This window comes from Gopherus flavomarginatus, chromosome 5 (genome assembly GCF_025201925.1).
Source record: "Gopherus flavomarginatus isolate rGopFla2 chromosome 5, rGopFla2.mat.asm, whole genome shotgun sequence".
NCBI lineage: Eukaryota > Metazoa > Chordata > Testudines > Testudinidae > Gopherus > Gopherus flavomarginatus.
The window spans coordinates 22,769,973-22,788,589 of record NC_066621.1 but is presented as its reverse complement, the minus strand read 5'-3'; the positions used below and the strand labels follow the sequence as shown (position 1 = coordinate 22,788,589).

Genomic DNA, 18,617 nt, shown 5'->3' with positions numbered 1-18,617 from the left:
ACATACAACAATAGTTTAGTTATATATTATAGACTTATGGAAAGAGACCATCTAAAAACGTTAAAATGTTTTACTGGCATGCGAAACCTTAAATCAGAGTGAATAAATGAAGACTCGGCACACTGCTTCTGAAAAGTTGCCGACCCCTGTTCTAAACGTAAACAAACTACTCTGATTACTACAGAAAGAAAAGACAAGGTGCACAAACTACTCATTATTCAAGCATAAAATATGTTAGAACAGAGCAGCTAGAAGAGTGGACATTTGTTCCCCCATTCTAGGGATTTCTCCAACTTATTTAGTGTCATGAACTAAAGAAGAGCTGGAGGGAGAATTCCAGTGTCAGATTCACAAACACCTGAAAAGACAGCAAAAGGGAGTTACAGCAAAATAGAACATCCTTGGTGCCTGCAATCAAAAGCAACAACTGCCTTCATGTTGGGAAACAGACTCCTCTTGTTATATGAAGATTGGCACAGCAATGCCTATTCTGCCTAAAATAGATGGTCTTAAAGACTGCAGTTCTAATTCCCTTCTAAATTCTGGGTATAAAGCTCAGAAGCACAGGCAATGACAGTGCTGAACTCCCTCCTATCATCCCCACTGTGCTTCAGTCTCAAGAGGAGGGTTCACTTCTAGCATTGGTTTGATTTTCATGCCCATTAGAATCTTGGATCTCAGCTGAAACTGAGCCATGTGTGATTACTGACCCATTAGAAATTAGATTGAGATCAAATTCTGATTTCACACAGGCACCAAAAAGACAGTAAAAAAACCAAACCTTTTAACCTGTCTTTCCACATCCAGGTTCACACCACAGAGTCAGTTCTGTATTTTACTCAGAAAAGGGAAGCAGCAACTTTAAAATTTGAACATGGCCTGACAAAAATAGCACTGCTCCTTTACACGGTCCATATACAATTCCCATTCAGGACAGTGCTCACGCAAGTGACTTAAAATTCCAAGCCCGTGTCTGCCACTGGATATAGCATTTTTTCAGAGTATAATATTTTGCACTAAGAGCTGCTCAACAATGATTATGTTATAGGAAATGTTACTCTAGTTTCCCTCGCCCTCAGTATAGCTCTCATACCAAAGATGCATGAAGCAGTAACAAGTCAAATAAATGAAAGAGGAACATAAGTTTCCAGAATGTTGCTGAAGGGCCATACAGGGAAACGTGTACCTAAGGCCAAAGTAACACAACAATAACCAGAGGCAAATGTAGCACTTTTAAACCAAAGGGGACTTTCCAGAACAGGAGAGCTTAATATGTAAAAAGATAATGAAAGCCTCAGACAGCTATTAATATGCCTAAGACAAGTTTTATTCTATTCATCTCTGGATGCACCAGATTCCATGCACCTCCTACCCAACCCAGCCATCCATGACCTTTCCTGTTCATTTGTACAGAAATAACCAGGGAAATATGAAGGATGGAACCAATCTGAAATACTTTAAATATGCCTGCTTTTTTAGTATGTAGAATAGTTGTAGCTGTGTCGGTCCCAGGATACTACAGAGACAAGATATTAGCTCACCCACCTTGCCTTTTTAATGGCACTGGAAACATTTATAACTAAGTCAACAAAATTCCACTTCATTATGGTTTCTAACCTATTTCTGAGTGCACTGCAAGTACATAAACTGGCACACCGAAATGAACCCAAGCTAGGTTGTCACCTCCTTTAGGAAATGTGACAATTCAGAGCCTGGGCCACATAGAAGGGTTCTCCAGCTCCAGCATGAGGGCAGAGGTCCACTAATTTCAAAGGAACTCTGTTCAGGACGGGGTGCCCACTTGGGGCAGATGGCAGGATCGGGGCCTACACTGACTTCACTTCCTCCTGCACGTTATCTTTTGTGCAACAGTGCTAGAGATAAATTACCATTTACACCTCTACCTCGATATAACGCTGTCCTTGGGAGCCAAAAACTCTTACCCCGTTATAGGTGAAACTGTGTTATATTGAACTTGCTTTGATCCACTGGAGTGCGCAGCCCCCCGTCCCCCCTCCCCCCGGAGCACTGCTTTACCGCGCTATATCCAAATTCGTGTTATATTGGGTGGCGCTATATCGAGGTAGCAGTGTACTTCTCGTTATGAAGACAATCCCTCCCTACACCCATCCTTCCACATTTTGCCACTTTTGAGGCATATGTTGAGGGAGACCAATAGGTTATAACCTTCACTTTTAAAAATGCTTTAGGAGAACTGGTGAGAGAGACCTAAATATTGGTTTCCTCCCCCAGAGTATATTAATGGGAGTTTTATAATGATATTAATTCATAACCAGCAATAAGGTACTAAAATCATAAAACTGGTAAAAGTTCCTAACAATTTTTGTCTAGAAAGATAAACCCTTTACATTGTATACTAGTTTAATGCTAGAACCATAGACACGCAGGGCTATAAGGGAACTCGAGAGGTCATCTAGTCCAGCTCCCTGTGCTGAGGCAGGACCAAGTAAACCTAGACCATCCCTGACAGATACTTGTCTAACCTGTTTTTAAAAATCGACAGTGATGGGGATTTCACAACCTCCCTTGGAAGCCTGTTCCAGAGCTTATCTATCCTTAAAGTTTTTCCTAATATCCAACCTATTCAGCCCTGCTGAAGATTAAGCTGATATAACATGTCTTCATGTATTTATAGAACCTCATACTGCCTTTCATGTCCCTTGCTAGGTATAACTCATTTTGTGCCTTAGCCTGATTTTGTCCCTACATGTTTGTACTATTCTTTTGTACTCATCCTTAGCGATCTGTCCATGTTTCCACTTTTTGTAGAATTCCTTTTTGATTTTCAGGTCATTAAAGAGCTCCTGATGCAGCCATATTCTTAATGAGGGGTTACTAAAACTGTAGCTTCAATTCCTTTGTCAAAATAATTCAGAGCTTTGCAATCCAAGTTCTTGCCATAAACTCTCAGTTCCCTGGAATTTTTATGTTTCCAAGACCATGCCAAAACCTATGTCCAAGACTTTCAAAAGTGACTAGTGATTTTGGATGCCCATCTTGAGACCCCTCAGAAGGGATCTGATTTTCAGATTAAAGACTTACTGAAACTTGGGTCCCTTTAAGGCATCTCAGGCTGGACACCCAAAGTCACCAGTTGCTTTGGAAAACTTGGCCTAATGCCACAAATGAAGTTATGTAATGGGTCTTTTCTGTCCTCTCTTCCTTTAAAAATGCTTTAAAATATATGATTTTCTGCAAATGCTACCATTTTGATCTTTAAATGATCACATTTCCTGTCTTCTATCAAGGAGGTCAGGATAGCCAATTTTTAGTGGGCAAACCTTCTCTTCAACAGTTGGTGCAATTTTTCATCAAGATTTTATGTTCTCCTAGTAAATAAATAGCTAAAACTAGGAGCAGTGGACAAGATTTTGTGCAAGGGACACCAAAATGTCACTGTGTACTAGCACAAATAGTAACGGGCACGTAAAACGCACTAAGAAATGAACTTCCCCTTACCAATGCCTGGTGAGACCAGAATGGATGACAACTTCTTCCAGTAAAGAGCCTTACAGAATAAGGAATTTACTTTTTATAAAATGGAAAGACAGAATACCCAGCGCAAAGCAATGCTAACCTCCAGAATGAGGAATCTAAGTCTATCAGAGTATAACCAATGATGACATTTCAATTATGAGGCCTCTTGCAGAAGTTAGTCATCAAGCAAAAATATAGCCAGTGCTTCAGAACACGGGGAATGACTTTCTAAGGCCCAAAGTGACAAGCAGCATCTACACATTGAAATCATTTAGAACACACAATTCTTCCTTTACAGGTAGAACGCTTTTTGGTCAGTCTGACTTCTTTTTTCCAAATGAATTTTAGGTTCTCTTTTTTTTCTACTTGTAAGCCACAAACCAATGCAGCCTCTCCATTTTCTTATGCTCTCTGTATACACAAGTTGCACACCACTCAGACATGAGCGTGCATCATTTCTAGAGGCACCTGTAGGCAGCTAGGAGTGACAGCTACAGAGGAGCTTTGCCCCACTATTCCAAGTATTTTGTCTGCTTCTTGGGGAATGAATAAAGGAAATGGAGGAAGCTTTGAGTAAGGAAAAAAGTACGAGCTAGTGTCTTCTGAAACCATTTCCTTCCATTGTTTGGACAAAACCCATATGGTCTTCAAGAAATATACCCTTATAGCTACACAAATCTTATCATGTATCAGAGTGATAGCCATGTTAGTCTGTATCTGTAACAAGTGACAGAGCGTCCTGTGGCACCTTATAGACTAACAGACGTACTGGAGCACAAGCTTTCATGGGTGAATACTCACTTCGTCAGACGAAAGCTTACGCTCCAATATGTCTGTTAGTCTATAAGGTGCCACGGGACTCTGTCGCTTTTTACAAATCTCATCATGACACTCACATTAACATTCAGATATTTACTAGTGCCTTCCTGAGTTATTACAAAGCAAAATCATTCATTTTGATAGGTCAAGTCAGTACCTTCTATTGGAGCAAATGGGCCCAGCTCCATGCTACTGCAAGCACTAAAATGCTAAATTGTTAAGTTACAAAAGGGGTAGGGAACCCACAAAACAGTCAACCAGATAAAGATGAAAAGAATCATAGAATATCCGGGTTGGAAGGGACCTCAGGAGGTCATCTAGTCCAACCCCCTGCTCAAAGCAGGACCAATCCCCAACTAAATCACCCCAGACAGGGCTTTGTCAAGCCTGACCTTAAAAACCTCTAAGGAAGGAGATTCCACCACCTCCCTAGGTAACCCATTCCAGTGCTTCACCACCCTCCTAGTGAAAAAGTTTTTCCTAATATCCAAGTTAAGTTGTTAACATGCTAAGAAGAGATATAACTGGACACTATAAACAAACAGCCTGTTAATTTTTGTTTGGAAGGGTTAAGTTTGTAAGCATTCTGTTTATCCTTAAAGTAACAGGAATTTATTTCAATTATCTAGGATGAAGTTATTGTTAAATCATATGCCTATAAACCAGTGATAATACAAGCAATGCAGCGAATGTCCAGGTCCAGGTCATGACTTAAGGGCCATCAAACCCATCAAAGACCATCCTAGAAACAACTTATAAGCAACCTCCACAAATTAGTAGTTTTACACTAGACCAAGTCTGAAGGTACAGCATTAAACCAAGAAGTTGAAGCACAAGGGTAGCCTTTGGAGCCACCCAGACACAGAAATCCATAGCCACAATCTTGTAAGAAGGTCAGTGTGAACTCCAGAAAGTATTACTGGAATTTTTTGTTGGTTTGGCCTCTCTTTGTACACAGAGCCAGATTTAAGATGGCTTTGGCTTGCTTGCCTTCACCAAGCATATTTTTTCATCCTGCTCCTTCCATAGTCAGGACCTGGGTGATTATGGGGAGCAGTCTGAAGAGGCCATAGCATTTTATTTTACATGGAACAGATTTGTGGGTGTGGATTACTCAGCTTTTCACAAAACATTTTTGTCCTCAAATGCCTGGTGCCTTAAATAGGAATTAGCCAGCTGCCACTTCACTTTTACTGTAGCATATAGGCCGACGACTTAAATGCTGTATCATGGTGATCCATAAATAGGAAGTCAGGCTTCCTTCCTAAAACAGTGATGTTTAGGGTTGCCAATTTTGGTTGGTTTGCCAACATTCCTGGAGGCTTCATCACATGACAATCTTTAATGAAAGGTTAATCTTTAATTTCTGGAGAATCCAGGACAATCCTATGATTTAAGAAAAAGCAACAGACGGTCACAAGGCTGGACAAAACATATGAGAGATTCTGTGCAGATGGTGAGTAAAGCTTTAAAAATATTTGTACAATACAGATTTATTTCTACAGTGCCCCATCAAGATACTCAGGGTGGAGGGGTAGCTCAGTGGTTTGAGCATTGGCCTGCTAAACCCAGGGTTGAGAGTTCAATCCTTGAGGGGGCCACTTAGGGATCTGGGGCAAAAATCTGTCTGGGGATTTGTCCTGCTTTGAGAAGGAGGTTGGACTAGATGACCTCCTGAGGTCCCTCCCAACCCCGATATTCTATGATACCAACATAATGCAGCCATCCCTAAACATATTAAGGGCTCCAAGGTTGAATGCTGTTGCAGACTAGTTTACTGCCATTTTTAGCCTCAACTTCTATTCAGATACATGTTGCTAACTACACACATTTAGACCGCAGAACCACTTTCCCTGAAACAATCAACTGTAGCTTTTTTGTTTGCAACAGGGCTGCACAGAGCCAAAGTTTCTGAGAACTATCCCTATTCTGTGCATGATTAAGTGCCTTATTTCACTGTACTCATCTAAAGTGATACTAAGTTCCTCCCACACTGCCTTGGACATGGGCCAGGATGGCTTTCCGCCCATGTCATACTGCATCTGTGCTAGAAAGTGAATACAACATGGTCAATATTCCCCCCTCTCAGAACTGGGCAGCAAACTGGTCTCTGACAGGAAGTTATGGTACATATTAACATTTTGCACTAATCTAGACAAGCAGGCTTTCCTTCTGGATCAGTCACTAAAGCATTCACCTATGGCACTCTCTTGCTAATCAACTTCCCTTGCATCTGGACAAAGAACAGCCTGTGCTTTGGACATACCTTACCATATTAGGCAATCAGATCCTAGGAAGGGGAGAACTCAAGATGCAGGCAGACCCTCCCTTCACCTAAAAGGGCAGGCTAGGAACTTCCTGCGCAGCAGCAGGAGTTTCATTTTTGGAAGCGGGGAAAGGGAGGAGGATGAAAGGACAAACTCCATCATGGTTCTAAGTGATGGCCTTGCAGGGCTATTCAAATATGCAATCATACTATTAAAAACAGCACCTTTGTAAGGAGCCAGGGTCATGTGCTCTGAAATACAAGCTTCCAACTAGTTGGATTTAAAGATGTATATGTATTTTTTAAAGCAATGAGTTTGATTAGCCTGCCCCCACCCCCCAAATAAAGCTATGGTTCTGCAGCAGCTGTAACACTGCCACATGGTAGCTGCAGTTTAATAAAAGGATTCTCTCTCAGATGCATCAGGTTTCACTCTGAATTTCTAGCTTATCCTGTAGAAGGCTGAATTTCCTGAACGCTTTTTAATAAAAACAAGTTGGAGCACAAGTTCCTACAGCCTCATCTGATGACACTGCGTTAAAGACACACAGCACTCAAAAAGGTAAATACTGTGGAACAGAGTTTGGCTGGATGGTTGTAGCAGCAATTTCAAATACTCAGCATCTTTTAGTAAGTAATAACAGGATAACATTCAATACAAACAGATGTGCTAAACCCGTAGCCATATGACTACTTCTGGATAAAGGTTCAAATCCATTAACAAGGTTGTTGTGAAGTATTCTCTGGGCTGATACCAGAAGTTCATGTAAACAGGCCTTTTCTTCATCACCTCTCATTGTCCTGGAAGTTTATAACTTTACCAAGTAAGCATTCTCAGAGGTGCTTCATTGTATTTGTACACAGGCCAGGTTTACCGACAGTATTTCTTTAAGATGCTGCGTTGTCAGACAAGTTTATCAGCATGTTCCTGTACTGAGAGAAATACTTGGCACAGAGCTGAGCGTTACAGAAAGCTCAAATGCCCATTGGACCATCTTTGGAACTTCTGGGCAAGGCACATTTTTTTTGCCAGACAGAATTCCACTGAAAAGAACTGCAGGAAAATAATTTCTCTATGAATCACAACCTTTATTCTACTTGTATTATATAAAATTTGCTATTTTAACTTACATTTTTCTTCCATCTTTTTTAACCAAACAAAATCCTCATCTAAATTTTGCATCCAGATTATCCAAATCTAAATATTTGTTGATCTTCCAGGTTTTCTGACACACACCCAGTAGTAAGGACTTTTCTCTACAATCAGCAGTGCGGAACCCCACACTACATTCTTCTTCACTATGCCAAGTATTTCTCCCAGTACAGCAACATGCCTATAAAAAGTTGTCAGTCAATGCAGCATCTTACAGAAGCTGATCTGGGACTGGCAGGACTAGGAGACTGGGACGAGACCTGAAAAGCGAAGACACTTGGAAGTCAAGGTAGTCAAAGAAAATCAGATTGGGATGAAGAGGCAGAGCTCCTATGGAAAAAATACTATGATCACGTAACTAACAACCGTACCACAATTCATATGCACAAGGGGGTTAAGGTAAAACAACCTTAACATTAGAATTTTCTAGTTTTTGACTGATCAATTTTCACAAGGAGAATGCTCGGGTTTTTAACATAGTTTGCACAATTCAATGGCTTTTTTAAAAAAGCAAACTAATATAGAAATTCCAGTTAGAACCTTTAGATCCACTGCACAGACCTCAGCCACTTGAGCTAAGTGAATAACTGCTAGCAGTAGTAGGTTGCCATCCCATCTATGGATCAGTGCTAGACGAGGATGGGACACTTTACCCATGGGTTTCACAGATATTTACTAACAGCAGAGGAATGGGTGGGACTCAGGAATATTGGAGCCCATTCCAGGCTCTGAAGGGTGTGTCATTTAGCGGAACCAGACTCTTCTGCCTGCCTTTTCAAGCTTGACCCCTTCAGCCTTGTCCCCTCTAACCTGTCAAGGTCCTGCGTCTTCCCCACCCCGGCTCCTCAGTCCAGTCCCATTCCCCTTGCCTACCCAGTCCAAGTCTCCACTCCTCAGGCTTCTCATCCCAGTCCTAGTCTGATCTGCCGCTCCATTCCACCCAGGCTTTCAGTCATCCCCTCAGCACCTCATGAGATTGGTTTCCCATTCACCTCCCATCCCCCAACTGGCTCCTCCCTGTCTCAGTCTCTTTCTCCCCACCAAGTCAGTTTCACTAGGCTCCTTGTCTCATTCTACTCTCTCTCTTCCCCCTGGTCCAGTTGTCTGCTCTCAGTTCTGATGCCCGGTCACAACCCGGCCCAGAGCAGCAATTACATAGAAAGACAAGTATAGTTCCCACAACCCTAAGCTGGTCTATACTCTGTTGGGATAGTCATGAGCGGTCTGGTCACATGCAGGAGCTGTGAGGGGTTGGACCATGCTCATTGTGAGCAGCTTTTGGGGAGATTTTAACAGCTAAACTCTAAGAAGTCTCTAGTCAGCATGTAATAACTGAGGTTTTTCGAAGGTTTATAACTTGGCCAGCTTTTCACAGGAACAGCTAGCTCAAAGGCCACCAGCCTGCCAAATTTCAAGTTCCTGTTTCCAGAGAGCTTCCCAGAGAAAAGGATGACAGTGTGTGAGTACAACACCCCGCCCCCCCTTCCAATGCATTTTTCCACTTCTGTCGTTCTCTGAACTGACTAAACAGTTTTGGCTGAAACTGCCCTGCCCAGAAAAGTTTCTGTTTAAGCTTCAGGCGGACCCCTGGCATGGAACATTTCAGCTCAAATGATTAAAGTTTGGCAACCTTTAGGCAATTGAAAGCAGATTCTAATCACGGGAATTATGGTGCTACTGCTCTGTCTACAATACAGAGTCTGGGAAGAACATCTTGAGTACCATGTTTTTAGTGCTCTACATGGGAAGGCTGTCATGAGCAACTTTATGCAATTGTAAGATAAGCACATACTGTGCAGTCATCCCACTTGCCTACCAGTCTCAGTCCCTATCAGATTCACTTGTTCCAGGCTGAGTCAAAGTGGGGTGTTTTTAAGGAAAAGACAAGCGTCCGTGACAAAGAAAACTTAATTTGTAACACCACAGAATGGAATATGGATCCCTCAACAGTGGATTAAAACAGTGCCACCAACCGCCATGCTGCAAAATGATCTCTTTAGCTAAAATATGTGAAAGCCATTTGGACTGAATGAAATTGGGTTCTTTTTAAACAACAAAATCATATGCTCATGTTGGCATCTAATGTCAACTGCCAGTGAGGTACTTACGGAGCCTTGAACAGCTGTTATTTTTCTCCTGGTCTAACAAATGATGCACTGATGGTTTCAGAACAAACACTGTTCAACAGACTAAGACATGTTCCCGGCCCCAAACGTGTCTCAGCCCAAGACAGACAAGACCAAAAACAAGGCAAGATACTAGACTGTTTAGGCAATGGAGGGTTTAGCCATTATAGATGAAAGAAAGGAAGAGGGATTTGGAGAATAGCAAGACTGCTCCAGTTGTAGGGGATAGAAGAATAGAAAGCCAGAAACCCAGAACAAGACAAGGATGCATGCATAGGACGTACAAATATACTTGTTTTCTAAGTTAGAATGAATCCCTCTTACTTTACTGAGCCACATTCTGAGTTAAGAGATCTCTGTTTCCCTTGTGACCCATGATAGCCACACTTCCCAAATTCTGGAGTCAGCCTTTTGATACAGTAGATTAGACCCCCAGCAAAGCCTTTATCTCACAGCCACTATTACAACCCTTCAGGTTTCCTTTACAATCCGACTACACAGACCACACAGAACGGCAGATTCAAGGTGAATGTGCGCCATAGCTTCCCAAAGAAAGATCAGCAGCTATTTGCTTCACAGAACTAGAGTGAATACCAGGCCTGGAAGCAATGTGCTGTTCAGACAGACACGCTTTTCCTAACAAATACAAGTGAATTCAAAGCAGTCCTGCTGCCATCAAAATGTAGATGACAGCAAGGTAGTTAAGGCAGTGTACATCACTGAATCCTCACTTACCCGAGACTCCTTCACTTCATCATTCCCATCAACCTCGTCATCCTAGAGAGAAAGAAGAAAATGAATGTAGCCACGTAAAGGTAATAACTTCTATAGCAGCAAGGTCTGGATTTCCTGGTATTAAGTGACTAGGCTTTTCAAGAGAAAGATGCTGATTCCTGATATCTAGGTAACCGAAAAGCTTTTGAGAAAGGGACTGTACAAAGGAACTTTAAGTCTCAGTAATCAAAGGCAGATTCTCCAAGGCAGGAGATGGTGCTTATCTCAGAGCTTCTCCAATTACCTCCCATTTGATAAACTTTAAAGGACAGGGTGGGTGAGGTAATATCGTTTACTGGACCAGCTTCTGTTGGTGAGAGACGCAAGCTTTTAAGCTTACACAGAGCTTTTCTTCCTGGGATCTTTCAGGCCTATGCAGTAAGCTAACAGGATGCAGCCATCCTATTCAAAACCAGAAGCAAATTCACTTTGAATGTGGTAGAACAAATTCCCTTTTCTCCCACCTCAACAAGGTCACTCACATCTTTTGCCCAGAAAGAAATTCCAGTGCCTCTTCGCCTCTCCTTTGGCCGCCGCCTCTCTCGGATTGACTGCTTGTTTGGAGATCTATCATCTAAATCCTGATCTTCACACTCTAGCCAAACAAGGACAGACTGTTTTGATTTAAATGATTTACCTGTGTGCTTTTCTCAAAGCCCTGGTGACATTTTCAAACTGGTTTCCATCACCAAGAAAGGGCTCATGTTGTACTACACTTCAGTCATTAAACATACAAGATAGAATCTCTCTTCCCCACTACACCTAATATTTTGCACTCCTTTCTTCTAGACTGGCCCAGACAGCAGCTGTCCCTTTATCTGCATAGCTCCCAATACCATGCAGGGGCATTAACTTATCACGATTCTAAGGGAGGAGTTACATTAGTCAAGTTCTCTACCACTGCTTCCTGGAGCATCTAGATGTTCCCTCCCAGTAGATAGTCAAAGGAAAAGCAGCCACCTCTTATTCATGTCTGCAAAGGCAAAAAAAATGGACCATTTCATAAGGGACTTGGATGCCCTCTTTTAGTCATTCTGTTTACATACATGTCTGACAAGCTGGTAGCCCACCTGTACCAGTCCCCTGCTGGAAGAGCAAGAAATAAACCTAGAATCTCAGACTATGTACACTGAGCATATTGCTTATTCATTAAACACCTTGAACCGAAATGCTTGGGTTGTATTCTCATTTTAGGAGGTACGTACCATTTTTCTCCATTTCAGTGGCTGTGCTTTGGAAGTCTGCTGGGTTCACAGAGTCAGGGCCCAGAGATCTGCTTGTCTGGGCCAGGTGAGAACTTGTGTAAAGAGAAGGGGCTGACGTAGAGGGAGATACTGGTGTGGTGGGTTTGTCTGTTTGTGTTGGACACCTTAATCGCCGATAGACAGACTGTAAATAAATAGAGCCATAAAGGTTAGCAGAAAGGTAACGCCTAGGAGAGCTGGACTTTAGCCACCGGATGTAATCACTTGGTGTTTACAGCCCTCCACGCTGCCGTTGGATAAACCACACCTTGCCACAGAGGACAGATTAGGAAAACAACAAAAAATGTATTCCATCTGGCTGGGCTGAGTGGAAGACGAGGAAACAGATTTTGTTTATTTTTAAAGTAATTTTGGATTGCACAGTCACAATCGGAACACAGCTTGAAGACTGAAGAGCAGCCTTGTTTGACCCATACTGCCAAGACTAGCAGGTATCCTTTATAGAAGTGAACTGTCGAGAGTATAAAGGGGACAAAAAAGACAGGACCATTATATATCTGTCCCCACTAAAGTGTTTGGCCAGTACTGCAATGTCACTCCTGCATAGATATAGGAGACCATCACCACAGGACTTGGTTTGCAGTGGGATGAGGTATGGAGGTGCAAAAAGTTGTGAGCACATTTTATGGGAAAAGCCAATCTGGGCTATAGAAGATGGTTAGTAGAAATATCACAGACCTCCAGGTCGCTTGCTAGGTGTGTAATATCAGGGTTCTTTTCCGGTCATATGGTTGTTAATCAGCTTCCATGTAAAACAAGGGTGCATGCCAGTGATAAGATTAACAGTTGTGTAACAGGTTTGGTTAATTCAACAACTCAGTCCTTTCCATAGGAAGTCGTCAATGGTGAGGTTTTATACAGAAGGGGTTCCACAACTCATCTGTTTATAATACCTCTTGTGGTGTTCATTGACTTTACTCCAGCTGGATGTTATTTTGCAGTTAGTATTCTCTATGTAAGAAAAGTCACTTGGGTTCAAGAGACCAAACAAACATAATGCCTGGGGAGATGATGACCTCCTATGAGACTTCTCTCTCTCTCCCCTACTCCTACCCCCAATCACCTGAATCCACCAACTACATTCAAAACATCTGTAGAGGAACATTAAGGAATCTGGTGGCACCTTAAAGACTAACTCTTTTTTGGGGCATAAGCTTTCGTGAGTAAAAAACCCACTTCTTCATATGATAGGCCTCAGTCCTGACCCTTATTGCCAGAAGAGAGGAACTGTGGCACAATTCTCCTTTTATTAGCCTTTGCATTCCATGGTATTGTTACTTTCATGATTTATTTTGTCTGACAAGAGGCAAGTGTTATGTCAAGTCGAGAACAAAGCAATAGCTGAGCCATAACGCAGCAACACTATACACAGACTGATTTCCAAGAACCCACATGTCTAGATTAATCAGGCCTGGGTCATTTCTGACTGTACTAATCCTCCTAGTAGGAAGTCCACAAGGAGACAGTCAGAAGAATTTTACTCGATCTCAGTTGTCCCAAACCACTGAACTCTCAAGTAGCAGCTATTAAGAACAGAGAGATCACCTCCTCATCCTGGTTTCTATTCCACCAGGGCCGGGTCTCCTCCCGTCTCTCACTGCTGTCCTCAGTGCTCTCAGGTTTCTCACTTTGTTGTTCCTGAGCTTGCCGCTCCACTCGAGACCGGCTGAAAGTTCGTTCTGCCTCCTGAAGGTCTGTGAGTGTTACACCCTGGGAAAGGGGTAAGATTGCATCAGTTACCATGCTGGTTTGTTATGTGCTTCACGCACCTGATAAAACCTTTCTATTTAGTTAGATTGCAAGTTCTTCAAAAGAGGTCCCACCTGTCCACATTGCCTAGCACAATGGGTCTTGATCCTGACAGAGGTCTCTTGCCCCTACCTTATATAAAGTAATAGATTAGGATAGCACTTAATACTTCTCAGCTAACATGCATCATCACTGGACTCCTCAAAAGCAAAATCAGTGCAGAGCGTCAAGCCATAAGAGTGAAGAGCAAAGGAGCTTGCAATGTCATCGGCAACCAGAACTGCAGCCTTAGCTTGTACACATCTGGAAGGGGTACGCTGAATTAACTGTTCCCAGGAACACTTACTAGCGCTCACCAGATGTGCCAGTCTGAGGGTCTGGACTATAGCACCCCAATATATACTTTTTCCAGCCACTTTCTCATCACAGGGTTTTACTTTTTCCTCTGTTACACACACACACACACACACACACACTTCTGATGGCATTTCAGTCTGATGTATTCTAGACTAAAACACAAATGGTAACCATCAACTACAGGCTTCAATGTGCAAAGTTACTAAATTCAGACAGGGAAGTAACATTCCTATAAACACAAAGGACTAAAACCCATATGGCGACAATCTCGTCATAATTCACATGACTATCAGACAGATTATTTCCCATTTTGAATGTAGAACACCCCCACCTTCCTTGGAGATGGGTGCTAAGGAGCTAGCTCCTTGGAAAGAGACCTTGAACACCAGATTGATTTCTGGCAAGTTTACTCCTCTCCTGGGTTCCGTGGGCCACTGCTGTACATAGACTAAGTACATTTGTTTCTGAATTTTTAAATTGTGCAGGTGATAGATTTAAAGCCCATGGTGTTGTGGAAAGAGGCACAGCTCTCTGAGCAGAGACTGGAATGCAAGACGGAATGTAAGCCTTGATCCACCAGAGCTCAGATCAGTTAGCCTCCCAGGCATGTTGCAAAACCCATCTTCTCTTTTCACTAAGGCTGCTGAGAATGACATGGGCTGCGCTGGATATATTTATGGGCAGTTCTTGGTTTAAATTCACATTGTGGTGTTTAATTTATGGGACGGGTGCCTAGAGTTATAGTCAAAGAAATTTGATTCAGCCTACTTTCTTAATTTCCCTCCGATGCTGCTGTGTGTCTGACTTCAGCCCACAAAAACATCAGCAGATATATTACAAACACTTCATTACACATTTTTCCAATAATAGGTGACAACTGAGTCTACTCATCTGGTATGTTTACTGAAGCTGATAACCAAGCAGACAGAGGGGTTCTTATGGGATTAGTGATGGCACCTGTGCCTCTAACAGACCACCCACATTTATCTCGAATTTTGGATGGTCCTCACGTCAGTGTAAATTCATAGTAATGTGATCATTTATATTTTCTCCATTAGAACAGTGATCAGTAGAAATATTAATTAAAAATGAGACTGCTTTGTTCCCTTCCCCACCGAAACCAAACTAGCAAGTCATTTTGGACTTCCTACCTGTAAAAAGAGAAGTCATGAGCTAATTCAGTTCAAACTAAAGGAAAGGATAAACAAAAATAGATCTGTGACTAGGGTTTTTGATTTTAAAAGGAATAACTTTAAAAAAAAATAAGGAAATTAGCTAGGGATGTGGATTGGACTGAAGAATTTGAGGATCCAGAGGTGGAGGAGGCCTGGAATTACTTCAAGTCAAAGTTGCAGAAATTATCAGAAGCCTGCATTCCAAGAAAGGGGGAAAAAATCATAGGCAGGAGTTGTAGACCAAGCTGGATGAGCAAGCATCTCAGAGAAGTGATTAAAAAAAAAGCAGAAAGCCTACAAGGAGTGGAAGACGGGAGTGATCAGCAAGGAAAGCTACCTTATTGAGGTCAGAATATGTAGGGATAAAGTGAGAAAGGCCAAAAGCCATGTAGAGTTGGATCTTGCAAAGAGAATTAAAACCAACAGTAAAAGGTTCTATAGCCATATAAATAAGAAGAGAAGAAAGAAAGAAAGAAAGAAGTGGGACCGCTAAACACTGAGGATAGAGTGGAGGTTAAGGATAATCTAGGCATGGCCCAATATCTAAACAAATACTTTGCCTCAGTCTTTAATGAGGAGCTTAGGGATAATGGTAGGATGACAAATGGGAATGAGGATATGGAGGTAGATATTACCACACCCAAGGCAGAAGCCAAACTCAAACAGCTTAATGGGACTAAATCGGGGGACCCAGATAATCTTCATCCAAGAATATTAAAGGAACTGGCACATGAAATTGCAAACCCATTAGCAAGAATTTTTAATGAAACTGTAAACTCAAGGGCTGTGCTCTATGACTGAAGAATTGCTAATATAGTTCCTATTTTTAAGAAAGGAAAAAAGGTGATCTGGGTAACTACAGGCCAGTCAGTTTGACATCTGTAGTATGCAAGGTCTTGGAAAAAAATTTGAAGGAGAAAGTAGTTAATGACATTGAAGTCAATGGTAATTGGGACAAAATACAACATGGTTTTACAAAAGGCAGATCGTGCCAAACCAACTCGATCTCCTTCTTTGAGAAGGTAACAGGTTTCTTAGACAAAGGAAATACAGTAGATCTAATTTACCTCAGTTTCAGTAAGGCATTTGATACGGTTCCACATGGGGAATTATTAGCCAAATTGGAAAAGATGGGGATCAATATGAAAATTGAAAGGGTTGTACTGAAAGATGAACTGTCAGGCTGGAAGGAGGTTACTAGTGGAGTTCCTCAGGGATCGGATTTGGGACCAATCTTATTTAATCTTTTTATTATTGACCTTGGCACAAAAAGTGGGAACATGCTAATAAATTTTGAGGATGACACAAAGCTGGGAGGTACTGCCAATTCAGAAAAGGACCGGGATATCCTACAGGAAGATCTGGATGACCTTGTAAACTGGAGTAATAGTAATAGAATGAAATTTAATAGTGAAAAGTGCAAGGTCATGCATTTAGGGATTAACAACAAGAATTTTTGTTATAAGCGGGGGACGTATCAGTTGGAAGTAACAGAGGAGGAGAAGGACCTCAGAGTATTGGTTGATCACAGGATGACTATGAGCCGTGATATTGCTGTGAAAAAAAGCTAATGCGGTCTTGGGATGCATCAGGCGAGGTATTTCCAGTAGAGATAAGGAGGTGTTAGTACCGTTATAAAAGGCACTGCTCAGACCACATCTGGAATACTGTATGCAGTTCTGGTCTCCCATGTTTAAGAAGGATGAATTCAAACTGGAACAGGTACAGAGAAGACTATTAGGATGATCTGTGGAATGGAAATCCTGACTTATGAAAGCAGACTCAAAGAGCTTGGCTTGTTTAGCCTACCCAAAAGAAGGCTGAGAGGAGATAGGATTCCTCTCTATAAATATATCAGAGGGATAAATACCAGGGAGGGAGAGGAATTATTTAAGCTCAGTACCAATGTGGACACAAGAACAAAATGATATAAACTGGCCATCAAAAAGTTTAGACTTGAAATTAGACGAAGGTTTCTAACCATCTGAGGAGTGAAGTTCTGGAATAGCTTTCCAAGGGGAGCTGTGGGGGCAAAAGACATATGTGGCTTCAAGACTAGGCTTGATAAGTTTATGGAGGGGATGGCATGATGGGGTAGCCTAATCTTGGCAATTAATTGATCTTTGACTATTAGCAGTAAATATGCCCAACAGTCTGTGATGGGATGTTAGATGGGATGGGATCTGAGTTACTACAGAGAATTCTTTCCTGGGTGTCTGGCTGGTGACTCTTGTCCACATGCTCGGGGTTTAGCTGATCACCATATTTGGGGTCGGAAAGGAATTTTTCCCCAGGGCAGATTGGCAGAGACCCCGGGGTTTTTTCCCCTTCCTTTGCAGCATGGGGCACGGGTCACTTGCTGGAGGATTTTCTGCACCATGAAGTCTTTAAAGCACGATTTGAGGACTTCAGTAGCTCAGACACAGGTTAGGGATTTGATACAAGAGTGGGTGGGTGAGATTCTGTGGCCTGCATTGTGCAGGAAGTCAGACTAGATGATCATAATGGTTCCTTCTGACCTTAAAGTCTATGATCTATGAAGTCATTTAAAAATACTGATGAGTTAAATCAACACATACACACGCCATCCTCAGCATGTGGTCTTATTTCCTGCACTTATGTAGCTCAAATATATAGCTTGTTTTTAAACAAGTTTGGGGTAAAATGGTTTGAATGGCAAGGATGTGCCCTGGATGTCAGCCTGGGATGTACTTCAATAGCCTAGCTGTAATCAGTTCAAACAAAGACAATCAGTATTTATAACAAACACTGATAGATCTTTACAGAGATGCTCACACATCCTGGAAAACTGTTCCAGTCAAGTTCAGACCTGGAGAATTGCAATCTGCTAACCCAATTCTTCCTGAAGTTTAAAATGGATATATGTTTCTTTGTTTTCTGTTCCGAACAGTGTAACACTATTGTTGGCTGTTAAAAAGATGTCATGTTTCACCTATAAGTAGCTGCATTTCGGCAAATTAAATGACCCTTGTGTATTGTTTGTGGTCACTTAGTCTGTAAAGGGCTTTCAGACCCAAATGGTGTACAAAGATTTCTCCAGTCAAAGGACTGTAAAGCTGCTTTGGAACCTTTTGTAGGCCACCACCCAACTTCCCTCCTGCCTCCCCAGACAAGTCCATATGTGTATGGTGATGGACTAGCAGAACAAGATACCACTGCCCATTAAATGCCAGTTTCCCTGCTACTCTGCTGCAGGGCCATCAGGAATTTCACTCCTCACCTGTGTAGACCTACGAGTCTGGCGGGCCTGTCTGGATCGGGCCTTCCTTAGTGACTCTGCTTCCTCATCTCGCACAGGAGTCAGATACGACCTGAAAGAAAGGGTCAAGAACACAACATAAAATCAGACACTTTTGATTTGCAAGTCTCAAAGCAATGACAGTATTCATGCCATTTCATAGACACTATTGTGTT

The 18,617-nt window shown here is 42.0% G+C and overlaps 1 protein-coding gene across 6 annotated transcripts in view; it reads right to left on the bottom strand.

Moving 5' to 3' along the window:
- PPP1R12B (protein phosphatase 1 regulatory subunit 12B) overlaps positions 1-18,617 on the bottom strand; it is a 602,395-nt gene that overhangs the window by 490,347 nt on the left and 93,431 nt on the right. For 5 of the 6 annotated variants that reach the window (XR_007774748.1, XR_007774749.1, XM_050956104.1 and 2 more), the window contains 5 exons: positions 18,424-18,514; positions 13,447-13,611; positions 11,842-12,025; positions 11,119-11,231; positions 10,598-10,639 (listed from right to left, as the gene is read on the bottom strand). Coding sequence is in view for 3 of the 6 variants with exons in the window: in XM_050956104.1 (XP_050812061.1) it covers positions 10,598-10,639; positions 11,119-11,231; positions 11,842-12,025; positions 13,447-13,611; positions 18,424-18,514 (595 nt within the window). In the remaining 3 variants the exon portion in view is untranslated. Of the gene's footprint in view, positions 1-10,597; positions 10,640-11,118; positions 11,232-11,841; positions 12,026-13,446; positions 13,612-18,423; positions 18,515-18,617 lie in introns of those variants that run through there. The other variant, XR_007774750.1, reaches the window with a different exon arrangement.